Source organism: Plasmodium sp. gorilla clade G2 (genome assembly GCF_900097015.1).
Source record: "Plasmodium sp. gorilla clade G2 genome assembly, chromosome: 3".
Lineage (NCBI taxonomy): Eukaryota > Apicomplexa > Aconoidasida > Haemosporida > Plasmodiidae > Plasmodium > Plasmodium adleri (nom. inval.).
Genome location: NC_041695.1, coordinates 352,245 through 378,407, shown reverse-complemented (window position 1 = coordinate 378,407; position 26,163 = coordinate 352,245). Strand labels below are relative to the sequence as shown.

The window sequence follows — 26,163 nt, the reverse complement described above, 5'->3', positions numbered from 1 at the left end:
GAATGAATAAATAAATATATATATATATAAATATATCATAGTATATATGTGTGTCCCATGGGTAAGGATGAACAATAAATAAAAAAAAAAAAAAAAAAAAAATTCGCCAAAAAATTAATCCTCCACATAAAATATATACATATATACATATACATATATGTATATCCTTACATATTTGCTTTCAAGTATTTATTATGCATAATTGGGGGCATATGCAAATGAGATGTCAATGATTTAGATCTTTCTAACATTTTTGCATAGTTATCTCTCATCATAGTGAGATCGCTCTTTAAACTATTTGAACTATTTACATAATTCCTACTGGTATTGTTACTATTTAAATCATTTATGTCTAGTGCCCTCGAATATTTACTTGTGTATATATTCATATTAGATTCAACTGATTTTACGACATTTCTCGAATAATTACTCATGTTATCAAAGTTTAATGGTGTCGTATTACTAATATGATTATTATGATTAATCATATTATTATTTATGTTGTGGTTTCGTTCTGTCGAATGATGATTTGAATTCTGGTTATGTAAATAATTTTCTCTTGTATTCATATTTCTTGATTGAACAGGAAACTTTTTATTTTCATAATTATTCATTATACTATATGATGATTCATCCACCATATTAGGCTTGTGAATTGAACTTAATATAAAACTACTACTATTATTAGTATCTGTAGTAAAGTTTTTTTTCTGTCCATACGTAGAACTATATTTGTTTAATGATATATCATCATTAAAATATTTTTGTTCATCTCTATTCATTACTCCATTTTTTTCATATGACTTTCTTATATTATTATTATTATATGGCTCCTTGTCAATTATGTTTTGTGGATTTAATAATAAAGAACTCATTCTTTTAGCTACATATTCATTATGTGCCAAAGAATTTTTTAAATGGTTCTTGACTATTTGTTGTTCAGCCTTATCTATATTTTCTAGAACACTGTTTAAGTTATTGCTAGAATTATTATTCTTATACATAATATTGTCTTGAACATCTCCTGAATTTACCGTATTTATTATATTATTTGCATTATCAATGTCGTCCATATGATATTTAAAATTCTCTTCTACACCAGGATTTTTCATAACATTGTTCATATTTTTATTACTCATATTTTCATACGTTTCTTCTTCATTAAACACATATGATTTATTCTTGTCATATTTATAATTCATGTTCTCTTCATATGTGTCAACAACAACCGAATTTATTTTATTCATATAATTCATATTTTCCATTTTGTTCATATTATCAAACTTATTCATCATTCTATGAGTATTCATCACAAGCGTACTCTTATTATTACTTTCATTTTGATCTTCATCCATCTTTTCATACTCCATTTTTCTATTTAATAAATAATCCATCTTAATCGGATCATTATATAATATATTCTTATCTTCTTCATTCAACTGAGATAAATTTCGATAACTACTCCTTCCATCGTTACGCATATTACCATTAGGGTTACTAACCCTAGGTAAATTTTCATTACTATTAACATTATTATTAATATGTATATTTTTTTTATTATTATTTTTGTAGATATTAATATCATAGTTTAGATTTTCAACACTATTGCAGTTGGTACTATTGGTACCTTCTTTGTTGTAATGAAAAAGTTCATTATGATCAGAGAATATATTATTTTTATAATTGTTATAATTATTGTTATGAATGTTGTCTCTTTTTATATGACTATAATTTACATAATCATTATTCATAGGAATATCTTCATGTGCTCCTTTCAAGGCATTTTCTTCAATAAGAAAATTATTTTCATTTGGTCTATCAAAAATATCATTATTGTGAATATTATTGTGAATATTATTATTATTATTATTATTATTATGTGTATGATCGTTTAAGAAAATTCTATTTTGATCATTATATTTTATGTGCTTCACATTATAATTAAAATTATTATCATTCAAATGCGAATCAGTATTATTATCCACATCTTCATTATAATACATTAACAAGTCATTGTTAGGTGCATCATTTTTTGTTTGTGCATTCTCTGAATATGAAAGTAAATTATGAATTTTATGTTCATAATTTTTTATTTCTCTATTAATTTCATTCATTAGTTCAAGATTTATTTGAATAAAGTTCTTCTTATTATTATTTAAATGAAAATTATGATCATTTTTTATTAATCCTCTTTGAAAATATTCATAATAAATTTGTTCAGCTAATTCTAAAATGTAATTTTTATTTTGACTTTCATTTATTAAAATTTCTTCGTCTGTTTTTTTTAATTTAGACAAAGCTAATATTATATCATTTGTATCAATATCTTTATATATATCATCATTTAAATTTTTTATTTGACTTCCTAAAATAGCCATTATACTATAATTATTCTTTTTATTGCTTATCTCATGAAAATCTACACTTTCATTTTGAAATTTATTATTATCCACAAGAAGAGATAATATGTTATTTATTTTATACTTTTCATATATTTCTCCATTATAATAATCTAGCTTGAGTAGTTTCATTGTTTAACAGTTTTTTTTTTTTTTTTTTTCAAATTTATAAATAAATAAATATTAAATATATACAACTATATAAACATATGTTTAATATTATTTTAACAATATCACAAAATATTGTTCATGGTGACTAATAAAAAAACAAAGAATTATTTATATTTAAATATATAATATAATCTAAGGGTAATTTATCAAATTATATAAATAAAAAAAAAATAATATTTTAACACATGTAAATATAATACATATATTATATATTATATATTATATATGTATTTATTTATTTATTTATTATTTAATTTTTTTTTTTTTTTTTTCTCTAAATTATCAATTAAGTCAAAATATATTAATATTTTAATTTTCTTTTATGCGAGTACAGTCAAAAGAAATATAATATTACATATATAAAATATATTTAAATTATCCTTTATATATATATATATATAATATATATAATATTTTTTTTTTTTAATATTCCTTTTTAAAAACATACACTTTATGCTCAACAATATATTTTATTTCAAAACATATGTTATCTTTAAAATTATATGAATAACACATTTATTAAAGTGTTACTTAAAAATTTTTTTTTTTTTTTATAATAATATAATATAATAAAAATTATTCATATTTACATATTTTATAATATATTAAAAAAAAAAATAATAATAAAAAAAAATACACATATAAAAATTTTAAGGTGAAATATTTATATTTAAAAAAAGAAAAAATAATAAATTATAAAAATATTATATATATATATATATATATATATATATATAATATATATGAGGTAGCTAGCTAAATTTAAATAATAATAAATCAAAAAAAAAAAAAAAAAAAAAAATTATATATATATAAATATATATACACACAAATATATAATACATATATATATCATATTTTTTGTGTGTATGCATACATATGATAAATTATTATGAACAGTTCATAAAAAAAAGGTATAATAGCATGAACTGTTCATAAATTTATACATATATAAAAAATTATACGCATATATATATATTATATATATATATATATATACATACATTTATTTATATATAACAAAAAATAAATAAAAACATCACTATATATATATATATATTATATATGTTAAATTTTATTTAATTCATATTGTTCATATTCGTCACTTGCAGATAAATAAGTACTTGCTAGTTGCACATATTTGGGTGCGTTTCTCTTTTTCATAAAAAAGTTGGTATATAATTTACGTTTGTTTTTATAAGCTTTGTAAATAAATAATAAAACAAGGAAAATAACATACAATATTATGGCTACAACCAATGCTTTTTTTCCATTTTCTCTATGTTCTTGACTTAATTCTAAGCTTTCTTCATTTATATTGATCATAAGAAATGTTATTAACAAAAAGGCAACACTTGCTGCATCAATAAAAATAAGTATATTAAGAAACATGCTCATTTTATCTCTACTCCTTAATTAACATATATAAATATATATATATATATAAGATTTCTCTTCTTCAACGTTCGCTAGATGGATATTTGGATTATTATTTTATGTATTTATTTTGCTCAAAAATAAAGATCACACAAAAATATATAAATATATATATATATATATATATATATATGTGTGTGTGTGTGTATGTATGTATGTATTTATGTATTTATGTATAACTTTAAAAAAAAAAAATATATATATATATATATTTATATATATATATATATATATATATATATATAATGTATATATAATAATTTCTTAGTGGTATATGAAATTTGTTCAATTCCAAAATGGGCTTGAAAAATAAACATAAAAGTATGAAATATATATATATATATGTACAACTATATTTTGTTTATTTTTCAGCTTATGTTGGAAAACAGTTTTTCAATTTGTTCATTAAAAACTGCTGAACGTATAGGCATATCAATATCATAGAAAGGATTCTTCAATATGATATCACTATACAATTCATATACCCTTTTTAAATATGTATTCATGTCAATATTTAAGTCATCTTTGTGAACTATAAATATTTTGATACCTGTTAATGTATCGTAACATTGAATTTTAAAACCATCTCCTTCAATAGTTTCTATACCTTTTTTTTCTAATGATTGAAATATATTCGTTTTTTTCTCAGATAATGATGAATACACATTAATTTTTTCGGAAATGGTTGAAATTCCATGTAACATAGAAGCAAGTCTTATTTCTTCATTACTATTTAATTTTATTTCTTCACTGAAATGCTGAAAAGAAGTTTTTATAAAATATTTGATTCTATTAAAAAAATAAAAATAAGGGTACAAATTATATTTTCAAAAATAATGAAACAAAAAAAAAGAAAAAATAAATATATTGAACAATTAAACAATAAACAAAAGCCTTACTAGAGAACGATCGCTCTAAAGCTTCATGCAAAAAATAAAAAATAAAATAAATCAATATATATATATATATATATTTATATATATATATTTATAATTTTTTTTTTTTTTTTTTGTCATAAAATATTAAACTTTCAAGGTACAAATTTTTTTCTTTTATTTTTTCTACATATATAGAAACAAATATTTGAACCATTTGATTACATACAAACACAACCATAAAACAAAAAAAATAAATAAATAAAATAAAATAAATGTGTGTATATATTAAATGTAATTATTTAAATATATTATATAATTATATATATATATAATAATACCTTTTGATAAACTAAAGTACCATGTTGGTTGTTGACATAGAGAGAATACATTTTACTTTATTAAATTAATTCCAGTTTATTTTTTATTGTATATAATTATAAGAACATAATTATACACAATTATTTTATTTTTCAAAATTCGTTTCTTCCCTTTTTTTTTTTTTTTTTTTTTTTTTTTTATTTTACGTACACAATAAAAGAAGAAAAAAAAAAAAATCACATAAATGAAATATTCATATTAATTCTTAAGCCATAAATTTTGTTGTAATTTTAATTATAAATTTTTTAGGTAAGAAGAAAAATAAATAAATGAAAAAATATATATATATGTATATTATAAAATAATACAATGAATAAATAAATTAATATATTATATAAATATATATATATATATATTATATTAGGGTTAAAAACTGTTATTATATTTTATAATTTAAAAAAAAAAAAAAAAAATATATATATATAATATATATATAAAATAATTATATATTTATATAAGTTATATTTTTATTTCCTTTTTCTTTTAAGTAGAAAAAAAAAAAAAAAATCAAAAATAAATTTAAATTAATAATAAAAAATATATATAAATATTTATATATATTTATTTATTTTTTTTGAAATAATCCAGATATGAGGGACTCTTTTTTTTTTTTTTTTTTTTTTTTTTTTTTTTTTTTTATATATTAGAATTATATGTAAATAAACGTATTGAAAAAAATGTTTGAATTATTAATGAATAAATAATAAATATTATTATATTTATTTATATAAATAATAATTTATAAATAGATATGTATATATATATTATACATATATATATTATATATATATATAATTATTTATGGGCAAATAATAAATTTTTTTTTTGAAGAAAATGGATTGTATATATATATATATATATATTTAATATATTATTTTTATTAAATTCACAATTTTTTAATAATAATATTAGAATTTAATATAACTTCATTTATATACTTAATATATATATAATATATAGCACGTATATAATATAATATATTACTATACATAATATATTATATATATATATATATATAATATACATTTCATATATATATATTTTATTTTATTTTTTTGGGAATTTATATATATATATATATATATATTTTTTTTTTTCTCATTTTAGTATTATTCTTTTTTTTTTTTTTTTTAAATATATTTAAAAAGAATATTATATATGAAGGGCTTTTTAAATAATATATAATTTTCTTTATTTGTAATTCTTAAAATATAAGGAAACTAAAAAAAAAAATATATAATATATATATATATATTTTAAATGTTAATTTTATTTAATTAAATATAAAAAACTTATTAATAATAATAATAAAATAATAATGGATATTAATAATATTATGGAAGAGGTCCAGGCCATTAAGGTTTTGCCTCATATGATGTTCAATGCTTCTAAACTTAGTAAGAATAAATAATAGAACATAAATGTATTAAGCAATATTTATGTATATATATATATATATATATATATATATATATATATGTATGTATGTATTTATATTTATATATTTTTTTTTATTTGTTCATTTTAATTATAACTTTTTAGAAGTTCTAAGTGACTATGTTAATGTAGCTTTTGAGAATAACGAATATTATGATAATGATGTGATGCTAACTTTATTGAGATTGTTTTGTTTATATCCTCATTGTTATGATAAAGAAATAATTAAGAAAATATTGATATGTGTTTTATATAATATAAATAATGTGGATATGAATATGTATATGAGTTTAATAAATTCAAGTTTATATGATGAAAATATAAAAAGTGTTATATATATATATGAATTAATAAAAAATTGTCAGTATAAAAAATTATGGAATTGTATAAATAATAATATAGGTAATGAAGATAATAATTGTGATTATTCTTATTTAAAGAATGATAAAAATTTTATTTCTAATATTAGAAAATATATTCTAAATACTATCTCAATAAGTTTTGAAAGTATATATTTAAAAAACATGTCAGAATATTTAAATATGGAAGATAATACACAACTTGAACAATTTTTAAATGAAAATAAATGGACTGTTAAAATGGTAAATCATAAAGGACACGATGAACAAATATGTTATAATGGAAATATAGAAACAGTTCAAAATAAAAAAAATATAAATACTTATTTTACTGAGGATAATATAGGATCTTACATAAACAAACTTAACCACTAAATGGAGAGAGAATTGAAAGGGGGGGGAGTGAGGCGCTATTAATTAAAAATGTGTATACATAAATATATTATATATATATATATATATATATGTATATTTTTTTTTTTTTTTAATTTTTGTCATATTACATTTGTAATTAATTTTTATTTATCATTATATTTATATTTATTAAGAAGGAAATAAAATCAGGAAAAAAAAAAAAAAAAAAAAAAAAAAAAATAATTATACATATATATATTTTTTTTTTTTGGCTAGCTCATTTTTTTTTTTTTTTTTTTTTTTTTCCTGATTTTATTTCCCTTATTAGCTATTTAATATTTAGACTTTGAAAATATTTTTTAATATTTAATAGAATTAAAAAAAAATAAAACATATCTTAAAATTGTCGAAAAGTAGAACAATGTAGTTTATATATGTATATATTTAATTTATATGTATGTAATTTTTTACATTGGATTTTTCTTTTTAAATAGTCTTACCAATATAATATATATATATATATATATATTTATATGTATGGACAGGATGGTTTTTAAATAAACAAATTTAATAATAATGTGATGAAGATATTAGAATTAAATAATAAAAGATGGATATGATAAAAAGCATACTCATTGTAAATGTTATAATATATATATATATATATAACATATATATATTTTTCTTTTTATTTATTTGTTTATAATAAATTTGTTTTGAATCATCATTAGATATAAGTGTTTTATATTTCTTTGAGGAATAATTAAAATATCAAATAATTTCATGAAACAAATAAATATATATGAATAAATATATAAAATAAATACATATATATATATTTTCATGAAAAAAGGGAAAAAAAAAAAAAAAAAATTGATGGTATATATGTAAATGATATATTGTTGGGTTTATTATATAATAAATAAATATATAAAATATATATATATCATGTGTATAAGTCGAATACTATCTTTTATTAATATTAATTATTTGATATATTTTATTTTTATTTTCTTAAGGATTCATTTTTAAATAATAAAAAGGTATAATATAAATATATACATATAATAATATATATATGTGATAAGTTTCATATTGTAATTTTTTTTTTTTTTTTTTTTTTTAAAATAAATTATTGTTCTTTCGATGAATTTGTTAACTCTTATTAAAATGAACAATATCTAATAGGGCAAATAAAATAAAATAAAATATATAGGTATATATATTAATATATAATATGAATATTATATATATATATATATAATATATCTATAATATGTATGTATATAATAGGCTTAATTGTATGAGGTACTTTTTTTTTTTTTTTTTTTTTTTTTTTTGTTATATACAAATCTACATAAGTAAAAATTATATTAAAATATAAGAATGAAAAAAACAAATAAAAATCAAAATATGAAATGATAAAAATTATAAAAAATTAAAAATTTTTTTACTTGTACACTTATACCTTTTATATAATTATATTACATTTGTTAAGAATATATATAAGTGTATTTATAATATATATATAATATATATATATATTTATAATAATAATTTTTTAAAACAAATTAAAAATATATATAATATATATGTTCCTTTAATTATTATTTTTTCTTTATTTTATAAGAAACAATATATATAAATAAAAAAAAAATAAAATAATTAATAAAAGAATCCTATCTGTTAAAATATAACAATACTAAGAAATATATTTATCATTTTTTATAATATATATATATATATATATGTATGTATTCTTTTTATTTATATATATATTTTTTTTTTTTTTATATTTGCCACTGAATATTTATATAATTATGTTATATATATATATATATATTTTTTATATATATGTGACTAACAAATTAATATGTAATAAAAAAGAATATGAACAATACTTTTAAGTTAAATAAGAAACGAAAAACAGTATACGAGTCATATAATATAAATATATCAAATAAAAAACGATACATGTGTAATGATAATAAAATGGATAATGATAATAATGATATGAATGAAAAAAAATATTTTAAGAATTCGTCTTCAATAAAAAATAGAGGAAATTATAATAAAAATGATGATAAATCATATGATATGTATGAAAGAAGAAGTATGATAGATAGAGAAGAGAATGCATCGAGTAATAATTATAAAAATAAATATAAAAATAAAAATAATAATAGTAGTAGTAATTTTAAAAATGATGATATGCATAAAAATAATATAAACCATATGGATAGTAGAAAAAATACTTATTATTATCATAAAGGAAATTTAGATGGAAGAAAAGAACATTTAGGCAATAAAAGTTATGAAACAAAAAATAATAATGATAATTCATATAATATAAAAAAATATAATTATAATATAGCTAAAAATAAATATAATAATAGTGATAGACATAATATAGATAATAAGTTATATAAATTTTTTGATGATAAAAGTGAGAAAAAAAATAACAACACACATACTTATGGTAACAAGAATAATAATGAATTTAATACATTCAATGATAATAAACAAAATAATTTGTCTTATCAATCTAATAATATAACACAAGTTGTTCATCCCACATATAATAATAATAGTAATGATGATGATGGTGGTGGAATAAAAAATAGAAAAGATATTTCATTATCAACATATGGATATAATAACATAAATAATAATAATTTATTAAATGATAATACATCTTATATAAACCAGTATAATAATAATAATAATAATAATAATAATAAAAATAATAATAACGATGGAGGGAACCGATTTGTAAACAACAGACAACATAATAATAATTTCAATTATAACTATAAAAATGTTAAAGCATATAAGGATAAATATAAAAACGGAGATTCATTTAAATCTTCTGTTTATAATGCAGAACAACGTGATAATAGGGATAATAATTATTATCAAGAGGGTCATAAACATAATGTGAGGCATAATATAAAAGCTGATACATCTAATAATTTTAATGGTCACAAAAATTTTGGAAGTTTTAGAAATAAGCAGCAAATGAAAGACAAAAAAAAATTCTTTAAAAATAATGAAAGGGGCACTTCAATTAATCGTCACAGCATGCACAATAATAATATTAATAATAATAATATTAATAGTAGTAGTAATTATAATTATAATTATAATTGTGATTATAATAATTATTATGATGGTGAGGAAGAGAGAAATAATAAAAGTCAAAACCGGGGTGATAGAAATTCAGATGAAATATTCGAAAAAGATAGTGTTATAAGTTTATATGATTCAAATGACAATTCAAACATGATAGAAAAAATGGATTATAAAAATGAAGAGAAAGACAAAAACAAAATAAAAATATTATTAACAGAAGATAATATGAACAACGCACAAAGTAATATAGAAAAGTTGTCTATATATAAATCAAGAAATGAAATAATAGAAATGATTGAAAAAAACGATGTAACATTTATAAATGGAGAAACAGGGTCAGGTAAATCTACTTGTGTTCCTAAATTTTTATTAGAAGAAAATATTTTAGAAAATAAAAAAATTAATATTATAGTAACAGAACCTAGAAGAATAGCATGTATAGCATTATCTAAAATATTATGTGAATTAACAAATGAACAATTAGGAGAAAAAATCGGTTATAGAATATCTGGAGAATCATTATATGATAATGAAAAAACTGTTATAACATATATAACTATTGGATATTTATTTAAATTATTTTTACATCATAAAAATATGTATAAAAAATTTACACATGTTATAATAGACGAAATACATGATAGAAGTATATTATTAGATATTGTGTTGTTGTTTATAAAATTATATTTGCATAATAAACAGAAAGATGAACAGATGTTTAAATTAATTATTATGTCTGCAACTATGCAGAGTAATTTATTTTATTCTTATTTTGAGCACCCAAATATTAAAATGGGTTCTATATTTATAGGTACCAAAATTTATAGTATTGATACATTTTATATAGAGGATATAATAAATTACACAAGATATGGTACTAGAAAAATATATAGTGACAATAAAATATGTGATGACAATAAAATAGGTGGTGACGATAAAATTTTTGGTGACGATAAAATTTGTGGTGATGGTAATAATAATTATGTTAAAGAAAGTGTTATCGAATTCATTCTTAGAAAAAAAAATTGTAATAAAATAAATTTATCAAGAAATTCAGAAATGTTGTTATATAAAATAAAGAGTGAATACGATAAAAATATACATATGTTTAATAATAATAATAATAATAAACATTGTAATGATAAAAATAAGGACTTGGATGTAGATGAGATAATCCCAGCAAATGTATTTTCTAATATATCTAATCTTTGTTTAGAACTTGTTTATAATTTATGTTTGAAAGGAGACAGTGTTATAATATTTCTATCAGGCATGCAGGATATAACAGATATGTATCATCAATTGAGTATGATAATAAATAATGGAATGGGCAATCCATCCAACAATAATGTGGAAAATATGAATAATATGAATAATATGAATAGTGAGGATAATATGAATAATATGAATAATATGGATAGTATGAATAATATGGATAATTCTTTTATGTATCATCGTAAGGATGTAAGAATACACATTCATATGTTACACAGCTGTTTGTATGATAATACGATTCACAAAATAAAACACAATGACACTGACATTAATATCTTTTTATCTTCCAATATAGCTGAGAGTTCAATTACCATACCTAATGTTAGATTAGTTATTGATTTTTGTATTCAAAAAAATATTGAATATAATGATAAAAAAAAAGCACATATATTAGTTAAGAAATGGATAAACAAATCTTCTATGGAACAGAGAAAAGGTAGATGTGGAAGAACATGTCATGGTATTTGTATCAGAATGATAAGTAAGAATTTTTTGAATCTTTTAAGAGATCATAAAATATCTGAAATATATACACATAGTTTACATTTATTATATTTATATATTTTAAAAAGTATGCCTGTTTTAAACAGTTTAATTAATAAAAGAAATGAAACACTTGGATGTCAAAATAGAAATGTAGATAATCTAAATGATGTAAAAGTTCAAAATAAATTAATTTCTAATTATGAAACATCAGAAAAAAATATATCACATGTAGAAAATAAAAAATTATCTATATATGATGTATTAAGTATGATTATTGAGAAACCATCTAGACAAAAAATAAAAAGTACAAGGTATGAACTTGAAAAGGTAAAAGCTGTCATAAAAATAAAAGATAAATTATTTATATCTATTATTGGTCAAATAATGATTCGTTTTAATTTGAGCATAAATTTATGTAGACTTCTATTATATGGTGTTCTCTTAGATGTAACATTTGATACAATAATTATCATAAGTATATTAAATACAAATGATATTTTTCCTAATATTAATTTATATTCATCAAAGAATATTTATTCTTATGCTGTATCTTTAGAAGTTTCTTCTAAACAAAAATCTTATTTTGATGGGAACACATATTCAGAACCCATCATGCTAAGAAATGTGTTCTTAGAATGGTTGTGTGTATTTTTATTATATGTCCAAGGTTTAAAAAAAGAAAATAAATTCAATAGAAAAGAATTAAAAACATATTATATGAATACATGTTCTATTATGAATAAGAGAAATCATATTAATGCAAAAAAACTTTTGTGTGTTATAAATAGTGTACACAATTTATGTAAGAAAATCTTAAAAATATTAAATAAAAATAGTAACGCATATGAATCATGTCTATATTTATTATATCTCTTACGAGGAGCATCAGATATAAATTATAATAATGCAAATACAAACATTAATGATACTACAAAGGTTATTATTAATAATGTTGTTACGATGGGTGATACACATATGGATGAAATTAATGGAATGAATGTATTTAATATTGTAACAAAATATTGTCTTTTTGATTATTCTAATCAAAATTTATATTTGAAATTTTTATTTAGTTTATCATTTACTCCTTTGTTTATACACGGATCACCAAATTTGCCTTTAAGAGATTTAAATGAAGGCAAGAAGAAAAGTAAAAAATTAATGACGGTATTAAATTTTATGATTGATAATAAATTAGATGTAAAGAATTGTATATATTTTAGTGGTATATATATTCCAGATATAAATATATTAAAAAGAGCAATATGTATCATGTGTCCATATTTGTCATTTGATATATATGTGAGTAAAAATATATATTATGTATATTTTCATAATAATAATAATAATAGAAATGTTGATGATTTTAGTTTTTATAATAAGAGTATATGTGATAGGACAGATATAGATATGACAGTTAATGCATATATTAATCTAACACAACAGGGTCATGATACTAATGGAATTACATCATTAGGATTACCACCACTTATGAATAATATTAATATGTATGGTAGTAATAATAATATTAATATGTATGGTAATAATTATATTAATATGTATTGCCCATACAATGGAATGATCAGTTATAATAATAACAATGTTATGAATTCACAGAATAATTATATGATGAAAATGATAATGTCAAATTATTATTCTGAATCCTTTTTAAATTTAACTAGTGGGAAAAATTATCCAGATATTATAGAAAAAATAAAAAGTAAATTATTATATAAATATAATAATAATGTTGAAAAATGTATTTTTAATAATTTATATAATAATATTCTTAATTTAATACAACCAGTTAATGCAATCGTACCTGTGTATTCTAATAAGTATGATGAAATTAATAATGCATCTATATGTACAAATTTTATAAACATGTTTTCAAATGGCAAATGGACATTCTCCATTCCATTATTTAATCCTAATAAAAGGAAATGTGAAATAAGTGAATATTTTAATCATAAATATGAACTGAAAAAACCAAAGCATTTATTTCTAGCTAAGTGGACCTTTTTAAATACAGATAATTATAAAATAAAAAAAAATAAAAAACAAACAGAAAATTTAATAGATACTAATAATGGTCTTACTATAAATGATAATAATAATAATAATAATAATAATATCAACAACAAAAATATTAATAAGGATAATATAAATGATTATTCTTTAAATGACCAGGAGGATGAACCCTACAAAAGGGGATATTATTATGATGATAATGATGATAATGATGATAATGATAATGATAATGATGATAATGATGATAATGATAATTGTGATAATGATAATTGTGATGATAATTATTTAAGTAATTCCAAAATCGATAGTGATAATAATACTCATAAGAATAATCATGATGAGTATGATGGTAATGATTCCAGTTCTATATGTAGTGATCAGAATAAAAAATCGAAACAAAAAAAAATGAAATGTAATTTAAATTTCAGATCAGTACTTGGATTTTTATCTATATGTCCATTTAATTTTGATATACAAAGAAATATATATGATAAACAAACTACAGATATATTTGCTGTATGTTCAAGTATTGATTATAGTTATACTAATGATACATATACATGGGTAAATTATGTTACTGTCCTTCCAAATAAATATTTTCTAACTTTTTTCTTATCATCTATTCCTTATCATGATAATGTTATTATTCAAACAAGAACAAATTTATATAACTCTGATATATTATCCATAAAAATATTTGATTCAAAAGAAATTATTTTAAAAAATATGAAAAAAATTAAACATAAAAATAAAACAAATACAACCAATTATTATGATACAGATTCGACAATCAATAATCCAAATATTACTAAGCATGATTTATTGAGAATAAATTATTTTCGTTATACCATTTCAAAATTATTGTTATCATTAACGTTGTCATTTAATCGTCAAGAAATTGAACAGAATATGCAGGATCTTAAAGTAAGTGATAAGAGTAAAAGGAAAAGTGTGATGCTTGATAAGGTCAAACCAAATAACTACAACAGTGTTGATGGGTGTGAAAAAAATGTTAATGGTATTAATAGTGATGTTAATAATAATCATAATGATGTTAATAATAATCATAATGACGTTAATGGTAATCATAATGATGTTAATGGTATTAATAGTAATGTTAATAGTAATAATAGTGAGGGTAACCAAAAAGACAATTGTGATGATGAAGAGGAGGAATATTTTAGTGACGAAGATATAATGAGTGATATAGAAGAAAATAATATTTTAAAGGAAAATTTATATTTAAAACAAATAGTTATAAATATGATAGAAGAAAATAATATGGATTATATAAATTATAATAAATATAATATGGATAATATAGATATGGATGAACATTTTAATTTACAATATTTATATGAAGATGAAAATTTTATAAATCTAAATGAAAAATGGAATAATAACAAAGGAGAAATTTTAATGAGTACATATGATTATTTATATAACACTTTAAAAAATGAAAATGATTATAATCAATATAATAATAATTATAATAATAATAATTATTATAATAATAGTAACAGTTCATTTATGGTTAAAAATATAAAAGAAAAAGCTTTAAATTCTTTAGAAGCTGTAAAAAATAGTTATTTAAATAATAATTTTTCTATACAAGTACAAAATACAATGAATGCTTATGAAAGAACTAATTCTGAAGATTTCATTTTCTTTCAACCAATAAATATTTCTCCAATTAAAGAAGCAAATTATAAGTTAAGGTCAATGTATTACAATGAGGTAGCACCCACCACAGACAAATTTAGGAGAACAAATAGACAAATATAAAAAATGACATACACATTAATATATATATGTGTATATTTATATATATGTATATATGGATAATAGCTACTTATTTTTCGTATACCTTTCTTTTGATGCACAAGTAATATTTGACTATTATATATTTATTATTATATTATTTATTTTTTTATTCGGTTAAACTTTGTTTTTTTAGAAATAAACATTTTAATAATATGAACTTTTTTTTTTTTTTTTTTTTTTTAACGTATTTAAAATATCATAACAATTGTTTATAGTGTTTTATATATTTAATTTTTTTTATAATAAAAGCAATGCATGACCCAACGGGTAGTGTATACATATATCAACACACACATATATATAATATATGTGAATCCTCTTGTATATTATTTTAAATGACACTTAATAAAAAGGAATAGAAAAAGAAAAAAAAAAAAAAAAAGAATAATACATTGTTGTATATGTTTAAGTATTTCTTTTTATTTTTATTTTTATTTTTTCGGGGATCGAAATATTTAAAAGTATAAAATATAAAAGGTATAAAAATAATAAGAATATTAAAGTAGCTACAAAATGGCTAACTGTTATTTTTTTTTTTGTATCTGTTCAGGTAACTAGCTATTTTGAAAAAAAAAAAAAAAAAAAAAATATACATAAATATACATAAATATATATATATATAACATATAAATAAATAAATATATATATATATATCATATATATAACATTTAATAATATTCTAAAGGTATGATTTTATAAACTTTTATTTTATTTTTATTTTATTTTATTTTATTTTATTTTTATTTTTATTTTTTATTTTATTTTATTTTTATTTTATTTTCTTTTATTTTTTTACAACTCATCTGTGTCAAAATCAAAAGTATTTGAATTTTGAACGGGTGGTTGTGCTATATCTTTGATTTGTTCATATAAGTGTTTATTTTGATCATTAATTTTAAATTTTTCAGAATTAATTGTATTTACAAAATCATCATAATCATCATATTCTTCATATGGTTCTCCATCATCTTCAAAATTTGATAAATTTTCCATATATTCTTCATAATCCATTGGATTGATTGCATCTTCTTCTATTTCAGGACGTTGTTCAAATATATTATTTTCTTGATTGTCTACATTTTGATTATTTCCCATTTTTTGTTCATTAAAATTTCCTTGCATATTTGATGAATGGAAATAATTATTTGTATAAGCTTTTTGTTTATTTAATTGATTCATTTTTTCTTTTTCTTTTTTTGCCTTTTCATTTTTTTTTTTAATTTTTTGAAAATAAGGATGTCCTTCTATTTCTTTTTTGAAGAATTTATTTATATCGAATAATTGTTTGTATTTATCACTTTCTTGCATTTTATTATAAATTTTTTCATTCATTTTTTTAATTTTTTTTGTAGTATCTTCATTATTATCTACATTAGTATTTATGGTTTGGTTTTTCACATTTGTAGTATTTTCATCGTTATGATCATTTTTTTGGTTATCTGTTTCTTTTTTGTTATGTTCTACATTTTCATCATCAACACTTTCAACCATATTGATAATATCATCAATATTTTCGATATTATCTACATTATAATTATTTTCATCACCATTTATATTTTTATCTGTGTTTTGAATTTTTTCTCTTTGGGTATTATTTAATTTTTGTGTGTTGTCTGATTTATTCATTTTAGTGTCTATATGTTGATTGTGTTGAATTTTTGTGACAACTTTATTTTTTTGATCATACATATTTAGATAATAAAAATAATGAAATACATTATCAATCATATTTTTATGATTTCTATCAAGATAATCTATATATATATCTTTATTTTGTTGTTTATCATTTCTACTATAATTTACTAGATAATTAAAATACATATCTCTTGATTCTTTTATTGTTCTATTTCTATTTAATCTATGATATGTAATAGGTACAACAGTATTAATATATTTTTTATTATAATCTAATGGAGAATTCTGAAAATATCCTTCAAAATTTATTGCTAATATATTTAATTCTTTAGCCCATTTACCAAATATAATATCATCCATTGAAGAATTTGTTGAGGGACATGTACATTCTTTGCATTCATATATTCGTCTAGCTGTTTCATCATTAATTAAGATACCAGCTCCTCCAGTTAAGTAATCATAAAAATATTCATTTGAATTTGTAGAAAATGTATTATAAGAATATCTTCTTCCTAGGTAGATAGGTATAGATTTTGCTCTACTATTATAAATATTGTTGTTATTATTATTATTATTGTTATTATTATTGTTGTTATTATTATTATTTATTATATTTACTTCATTCTTGTCACCATTTACATCACTGACAATATCATCATCATTATTATTATTAGCATTATTTTTTGTTATTACACCACCCTGACAATATTTAGGCACATAGTCATACTTCTTCAATGTTTGTATTGTTTTATCAAAGGTATCCTTCAAATAAGAATAAAGGAATAAAGTTTTTTTTGGAAAATTTTGAAGAAATAAAGATTCATTTTCTTTAACAAAATCATAAGATTTGATATATTTATCATACATATATTTTTTAGAATGTGAACATGTATTTAAGGTTAAATTAGTTACATCTATTAAATTTTTTACATTTACAAATGTATCATCATCTGCTATAAAGAAATATTTTTTTTCTGAATTTTTCATCACATATTCTTCATAATAATAATATATCATATGCTTTAATTTTTCACACAATCCTTCTTTTGATGTTACTTTAGAATTAAAATATAAATTATCATATTTATCACTTTCTTTATCTGACATATAAATTATATCTAAATCTATATTATCATTTTCTAATGCATTTTGTAATAAAGAATTGTTATAAAATCCAAATGTATTTTTTTCTTTTAATTTATTATCATAATTAAATGTATTAAATATTAATTGTGTATTTTCTTTATTATCATATGTATTTTTAATATGTGGTATTCTTTCTTCTTCTGTATTAATACTGGTTTTTATACCTATTAATATATTTTTATGTGTAATCAAATTTTCATTTTCTTCTAATAATGTATCATACTTATAATTAATACGATTAAGTTTCATTTTATATTCTTCAATACTATTAAAATGTATATCTTCGGTTTCTTTTATATAATGTTTTAATTTTATATCATTTTCTAAATTTATCATATGATACTTATCATAATCCATTAGAGATTCATGTTTAGATCGAATAGAATAACACATACATGTAGAAATTGGATAGAATACATTAAAATAGGAAAGTAACAATTCTACAAGAGCATCTTCATTATAACTATAATTATTATTATTATTTTTATTATTTGTATCCTCATTACTTTCAGATATTCCTTCATGTCCTATTACTTCATATTTCTCTTCTTGTGTATTCTTATTATAATCTTTAAATAAGTTTAAGACTTGATAATATTTATATATTTCGAAATTATTAGGATCATGATCTAATAAATGAATATTCTGTTCTTCATTTAAACATACATTTTCAGAATGTGTTAAATTTACTCTTAAATTTTCTTTTATATATTTTGTAACTTCATAAATATAATCTATATGAATAGATTCATCCATTTCATTTCTAGATAATAATACATTTGAAACTTCATATATATTCTTTAATAATGTTATATCTAATAATATACCACTATTTAAAGAAGGAAATAAAAAATTCTTATCAAAATTATAATGATGAATTACAGATGGCATTTCATCATTAAAACCATATCCTATAAAAAATCCTTTATATTTATTATCTTCATCAGTTTTTAAAATATATTTATCATTACTATCATTATCATCATCATTTAAAAAGAATTTCTTTTCTTTTCTAATAATATCTTCTAACACTTCATGTACGTCAATATCATCATTATAAATATTATCATTATTATTCTTATCTTTTATCTTATTAAGTTTTTCTTTTTGAATTTTCTTTTCTTCAATCTCATTATTATATTCATTTAATATTCCTTTAATATCCACCTTACCCTTTTCATATACATTCTCATTATATATATATTTATTCAGCTTTCTCAAAAAATATTCAAAATTTAAAGGATGAATTCTTGAAAATGATGTACCTAAAAATATATATCGAATATTTTCATTATCATCTCTATTTTCTTTTATATTCTTATATGTATCAACAAGTAAACGAAATATTGAAGAATAATTCAAATTCTCAAGATTTAATAAACTCTCATCTAATGTATATAAATTCTTATCTACATCTAAATCAAATAATAACGTATGAAATAAATTCTCGCTAAAACTTAAATCTACTATAGGTTCATTCAATATTATAAATTTTGTTCTTTTCTTAATATTCTTAAAAATCTTTTCCTTCACATTGTTACAAGCTCCTAGTACTACAAAAAAGATTAAACCAAAAAATACTATTCCCACTTTCATTTTAATAAAAAAAAAAAAAAAAAATATATATATATATATATATATATGTCTTATGTATATATAAAATATTTAATATATAATATATAATATATATTAAATTATATGTATATATTATACTACCCTTTCAACAAATATTCACACATATATATTAATATATATATATATATATATTGTGTAAATATATTTTTAATTTTTCTTGCTTTTTAAAATATAAAAAAATAAAAATTATTCTTTTAAATTTTTATTATATTATATTATATAAGTATAATAATATATCATTAAATATTAATGTCACAGAACATTAATATATATATATATATATATATATATAAGATCGAACAAGTTTAAAACAAGAATAAACAAGATTAAGCAATATGTAAATGAAAAAAAATAATAATAAACAATTAAATAATTAAAATATTTTAAATAAAAAAAATAAAATAAATTATTTAAGTATATAAATATATATTAAAAATTAAAAAATACACATTTTGTATTCTCTTTTTTTTTTTAAAGTCTTTATTTAATGAGAAAAGGAGAAATTACAATTATTTAAAATTTTTTTTTTTTTTTATAATATCGATATATGTATATCATTTAAAAAAAAAAATAAAATATATATATAAATTAAATATACACATATATATAATATATAATATATAATATATTATATATATGCTATCTTTAGTATTCTCTCTTTTTTTTTTTTTTTTTTTTTTTTAAACGATATGCATATATCGATATAATTAAAATAAAAAATATATAAAAAAATCGAGAATAGGTCTATTCATATAAGCATAAATAAATATATTTATAAGCACACACACATATATATATAATATATATATATATATATATATATATATATATTATACATTATTTTATATATTACTGTTAAAAAAAATTGTAAAGCCCTCTTTTCAATATGAAAAAAATATATATCAAAAAAATAATACATACATATATACACATATATATATATATATAATAATATATACATTTATGTGTTTATGTATCAACTTTTTAAAAGAAAAAAATTAAATAATATAATAATAAAAAAAAAAAAAAAAAAAAAAAAAAAATCATTCATATAAAATAATCATTTTAAAACATTCAAAATGTAAACGTTCTCGGCACCTCCAGCTACGGTAAGAATATTATATCTCAAAAAGTTCAAATCATCAACCACACTTTTTTTCCTTCCTAAAAAAAAAAAAAAAATAATAAATAAATATAAAAAATATAAACACATAAATGTATATAAAAAAAAAAATATATATTTATATATATATATATGCACACTTTTGAAATTATTAAACATTTCCCTAAAAAATTATTCATACGTTCATTTATTATATATATATATATATATATATATATTTTTTTTATTATTTTTTTTTTCTTGCCTGGTATTGAATGAATGGTCTTATATTTTTTTGGTCCTTCTCCATAATAAGAAGTATTATTAGCAATCACAGGATTAATATCACATGAATATGTATTAAGTGTTTCTCCTACCCCTTTAGTATTGTTATCAATTTTTTGTTCTATATGAATTAATCTTTGATATGTTTTATTCATCTCAGGAGTATTATATGTTCTTAAAAGATCAAGATATGCCAACAGTTTACATATAATTAAACCTTCAATTTTGTTTTTACTTTTAATATACTTATTTAAACAATGAAAATAAAAATAATTATCACGATAAAACATTTCCACACTTAAATTTTGAATAGATTGTGGAAACGATTTTAATATGTTAATATTTTCTTGAAGAAAACTTTTATTTGGTTTTTCATTTTTAAGTGTTCCTTTTATATTGGGTTGAATTTTTATATTGTTACTATCTTTTTTTGGTATGTAAATAAATTTTCTTCTTATTATATTTTCTTCAAATAGGTCACTATTTTGTATATAACTATTATTATTACTATTATTATTATTGTTACCATCATTATTATTATTGTTGTACTTATCACTTGATTTGTGTTTTTCATTTTTTATTTCTGAATTTACTAAAGAATAATCAGAGTTAAATATTTCTTCTATAAAATTATCATTAATATATTTACATTCCTCTTCAAAATTTATATCACTATTTTTTTCATATTTTTCTTTCAAATTTTTCAAATATCCATTACATTTTTGTTCATTTTTTTTCATAAATTCTTTGTTCTCAATACATCCAATAATATCTACATAACATACATCCATTTCATTTTTTATAATTGTATTATATTTTTCAATCAAAAATTTTTGAAATGTAGTTATATCTATATTTTTTATATTTTCTTTTAAAGTAATCCAAAAATCAGATGATTTTATTAGATCTTGAATATTATCATAATTGTTTATAACGTCTATTACATTCTGTAAATAATGAGATCCTTTTTTATAATTTTCAATTTGTTCTTTATTTTTAGTTTTCATAGATACATTCTCCTCTTCATCAAGATTATCCTTATTTATAATTTTAGATTCTACATCTGGAAATACTACAAGAATAATATTCTGACCAACTATATATCCTTTTTTATTTATTTCCCATGAACTTTTTTCTGGAACATATATAATATACTCACTACCATCATATATTAATACATTGCGACCTAAAGACTTATTTCTTAAAACATAATTTTTATATAAACCATTTGAATAAACATTATTTTTTTTTTCTTCAGTCGAGTTGTTATAATAATTATTACTCTTATCAATAAACCTTTGCACCATGTCTAAATATTTTTTATTCTTTTCATTTTTTATAAGCATATCATATTGATATATAATTACTGTGCATGGGTGTGAACATATTAGCTCATCGAATTCTGTGTAACTATTTATTGTATATATATATTTATCTTTATAAGCTTTTTTTAATGTTCTATTTTTATTCATATAATTTATAGGTATATTATTTATTGATAAAGGACGTGCAATTTGTAAATTCGTTATATTATTATAAAATAAAAATGAATGAGTCAATGGAATACTTATTTTTCTAATATCACAATTATTTAATCCTCGAAAATCTAAATCTAAATAATCTAATAAAGCTAACATATGAACAATAAATGAACTATGAGAAACCATCACAACATTATAAACATGTTTCTTATTTTTCTTTTTTTTTACATTCTCCACATTTTTATCACAATCGGAACTGTTTGATATGCTATTATTAACACAACAACTATTACTATTACTATTATTATTTTTATTTATTTTATTTTTTTCTTTTGTACTTAAATCATTCAACATTTCATCATCATCATTAACATCTTTATTACTTTCTACTGTCACTTCTTCATACTCCTCTTTTATTATTATATTCTCATCAAATTCCTTTTTTTCATTATCATCTTGCTTTTCAGACTTTTTTTTTTTCTCATTTATTTTACCTGAATTGTTCAGGCTATTTACCATTTTATTATCGCTATTTTCAAAAAAATTATCATTTTGGCTAGCTGAGCAAGCTTTTTCATTTTCAACATTTTCAGAAATAGCATTTGTATATGTTTTCGAATCAATATTTTTATAATTTTTATTATTTATTTCTTCTGGTTGATTCATTTTTTCTAATGAAGCAAAATAATTAATAGCTAATGCATGGATTAATTTTAAGAATTGTAAACATCTGCAATAGACTTGTTCAGAGGTTTCTCTATATTTGTTACCTGATAATGTGTCTGTTTCACCGAAGCAAATAAGTTCATAATCTTCAAAATTCTGATCACAGAATTTTTTAACATCTGACGTTTTGGATCTTTGATCACTATAATAGTTTCCAGCAGTTTCTCTTACAGCTTCATAAACTATAATATTTTTTTTAAAATTCAGAAAATGTTTTGTCGTTTCAAGACATCTTCTTAAAGGTGAAGTAATAATAACAAAATTGTTATTTTTTTCGAAGGCTCCTTTTTCATGTTCATTACTACGATGATTACTATAAGTATGATTAATATGGAGCGTATTACTATTACTACTATTATGATTATTATGTAAAGGATTACTATTACTATTATGATTAATATTATTGTTATTATAATTTTTATGTTTAGCATTATGTTTTTGTTGGTTCATGTTAATGTCACTTGGATTTTCATCCTTATCATGAATAGATTCATTATACAACTTGATAAGTTTTTGATAAAGTTTATTATCTTTTGACTTGAGTTGTTCAGATTTTATTTTTCCTTCTTCACTAGCTTTGCAATCAAAAAAGTCTTTATTTCTATAAACCATATCTCTAGATATCGTTGAATTTTTTATTACTTCTCTATTATGTAAAGCTTCCATATGTCTGACTAAATAAATTTTAATGACATAATTTTTTTTTAATATGCTTTGCATATATTTCCTATTTTTTTTTAAATAATACGCAATTTTGTAATAAACATCACCTATCATATTATCATTATGTTTGTTATTTTTTTCGATGCTTGTCCTTTTTTTTTTATTTCTTGTTAAAATATAATCATAATTCATTTTATTATGATTATTTTTTTCAAGCATATTATTTAATTTTGTATTATTAGATGGTATCATATTATTAGCATATTGTGATTTTAAAAAACTGGGTTTTTTTTTTTTATGTCCAATACTTTCCTTACTATAATAATTATATGATGAATTCTTTTTATTACTACTTTTGTTGTATGTATATTCCTCATCATATGAATTATATTTATTATATAAATTATTATTGTTATTGTTCATATAATGATCCTGGTTATAGTAATAATTCTTATAATATTCTTCCTTTTTAAAACTTCTACAATTATAATTATCCATTGTTTTGTTATTCTGCATTTATATGGAATTTATTTATTTTATAAATATATTTATAATTATATTGATAAAATTGTAATGTTGATTCTTTTTATACGTGTAAGTTTAAAAAAAAAAAAAAAAAAATTTTAAATGTACATTTTATAATTTAAAAAAAAAAAAAAAATATATATATATATATATATATATACATATATATAATAATATTAACGATAAAATATAAATTTCAATGTAATATTTTTTTCGTTAACAATTTTTTTTTTGTACTTCTATTAATAATAATTATTATATATATTATTTTATAAGTATATTTTTTTCCCACTTTTGCAGCGAGGGCCCCTTCATTTAATATGTTAGTTTATATTTATTTTTTATTGTACGTTGATATAAAAAAAGTACAATCTTATGAAGAAGGATATATTTAAAAAAATTAAGAAAAAAATTATAAGGATTTTATAAATGCTAATATATATATATGTATGTATTTATATTTATGTTTATGTTTATATTTTTCCTTTCTTTTGATATATATAGATCCATGTTATAATAATAAATAAATATTATATATATTATATATATATATGTAATGCCTATACATAAAATATATATAAATATGAGCTGCACAAAATAAATGTTTTTATTTTATTTTATATCTTATAATATTACGCATATAGATAATAAAATATAATTGTATTAGATTATGAGTACAATATCAGAACCTTAAGTGTTTATAAAAAGGGATATAATAATTATATATATATTATATATATATATATATATATATTATAATTTTCAATGGCATGAAAACAAAAAAAAAAAAAAAAAAAACACGGT

At 18.6% G+C, this 26,163-nt stretch overlaps 7 protein-coding genes across 7 annotated transcripts; 2 read left to right on the top strand and 5 right to left on the bottom strand.

Moving 5' to 3' along the window:
• Positions 1-167: 167 nt before the first annotated feature.
• Positions 168-2,531, bottom strand: PADL01_0309700 (conserved Plasmodium protein, unknown function; the record flags this gene model as incomplete). Its single annotated transcript, XM_028683880.1, has 1 exon — positions 168-2,531. One exon carries the CDS (start codon positions 2,529-2,531, stop codon positions 168-170), a length of 2,364 nt encoding a protein of 787 aa, XP_028536514.1.
• A 1,107-nt stretch (positions 2,532-3,638) lies between these two features.
• PADL01_0309600 (conserved Plasmodium protein, unknown function) lies at positions 3,639-3,968 on the bottom strand (the record flags this gene model as incomplete). The annotated part of the gene is made up of 1 exon (XM_028683869.1): positions 3,639-3,968. One exon carries the CDS (start codon positions 3,966-3,968, stop codon positions 3,639-3,641), a length of 330 nt encoding a protein of 109 aa, XP_028536513.1.
• Positions 3,969-4,375: 407 nt separating this feature from the next.
• Positions 4,376-5,274, bottom strand: PADL01_0309500 (trafficking protein particle complex subunit 4, putative; the record flags this gene model as incomplete). The annotated part of the gene is made up of 2 exons (XM_028683858.1): positions 4,376-4,765; positions 5,224-5,274. The coding sequence occupies 2 exons, from the start codon at positions 5,272-5,274 to the stop codon at positions 4,376-4,378; spliced, it is 441 nt and encodes a 146-aa protein (XP_028536512.1).
• A 1,307-nt stretch (positions 5,275-6,581) lies between these two features.
• Positions 6,582-7,434, top strand: PADL01_0309400 (SAC3/GNAP family-related protein, putative; the record flags this gene model as incomplete). The annotated part of the gene is made up of 2 exons (XM_028683847.1): positions 6,582-6,660; positions 6,806-7,434. 2 exons carry the CDS (start codon positions 6,582-6,584, stop codon positions 7,432-7,434), a joined length of 708 nt encoding a protein of 235 aa, XP_028536511.1.
• A 1,869-nt stretch (positions 7,435-9,303) lies between these two features.
• On the top strand, positions 9,304-16,122 carry PADL01_0309300 (DEAD box helicase, putative; the record flags this gene model as incomplete). Its single annotated transcript, XM_028683836.1, has 1 exon — positions 9,304-16,122. The coding sequence occupies one exon, from the start codon at positions 9,304-9,306 to the stop codon at positions 16,120-16,122; it is 6,819 nt and encodes a 2,272-aa protein (XP_028536510.1).
• Positions 16,123-16,953: 831 nt separating this feature from the next.
• PADL01_0309200 (TVN-junction protein 1) lies at positions 16,954-20,538 on the bottom strand (the record flags this gene model as incomplete). The annotated part of the gene is made up of 1 exon (XM_028683825.1): positions 16,954-20,538. One exon carries the CDS (start codon positions 20,536-20,538, stop codon positions 16,954-16,956), a length of 3,585 nt encoding a protein of 1,194 aa, XP_028536509.1.
• A 1,099-nt stretch (positions 20,539-21,637) lies between these two features.
• On the bottom strand, positions 21,638-25,350 carry PADL01_0309100 (phosphoglycerate mutase, putative; the record flags this gene model as incomplete). The annotated part of the gene is made up of 2 exons (XM_028683814.1): positions 21,638-21,741; positions 21,882-25,350. 2 exons carry the CDS (start codon positions 25,348-25,350, stop codon positions 21,638-21,640), a joined length of 3,573 nt encoding a protein of 1,190 aa, XP_028536508.1.
• Positions 25,351-26,163: the final 813 nt, after the last annotated feature.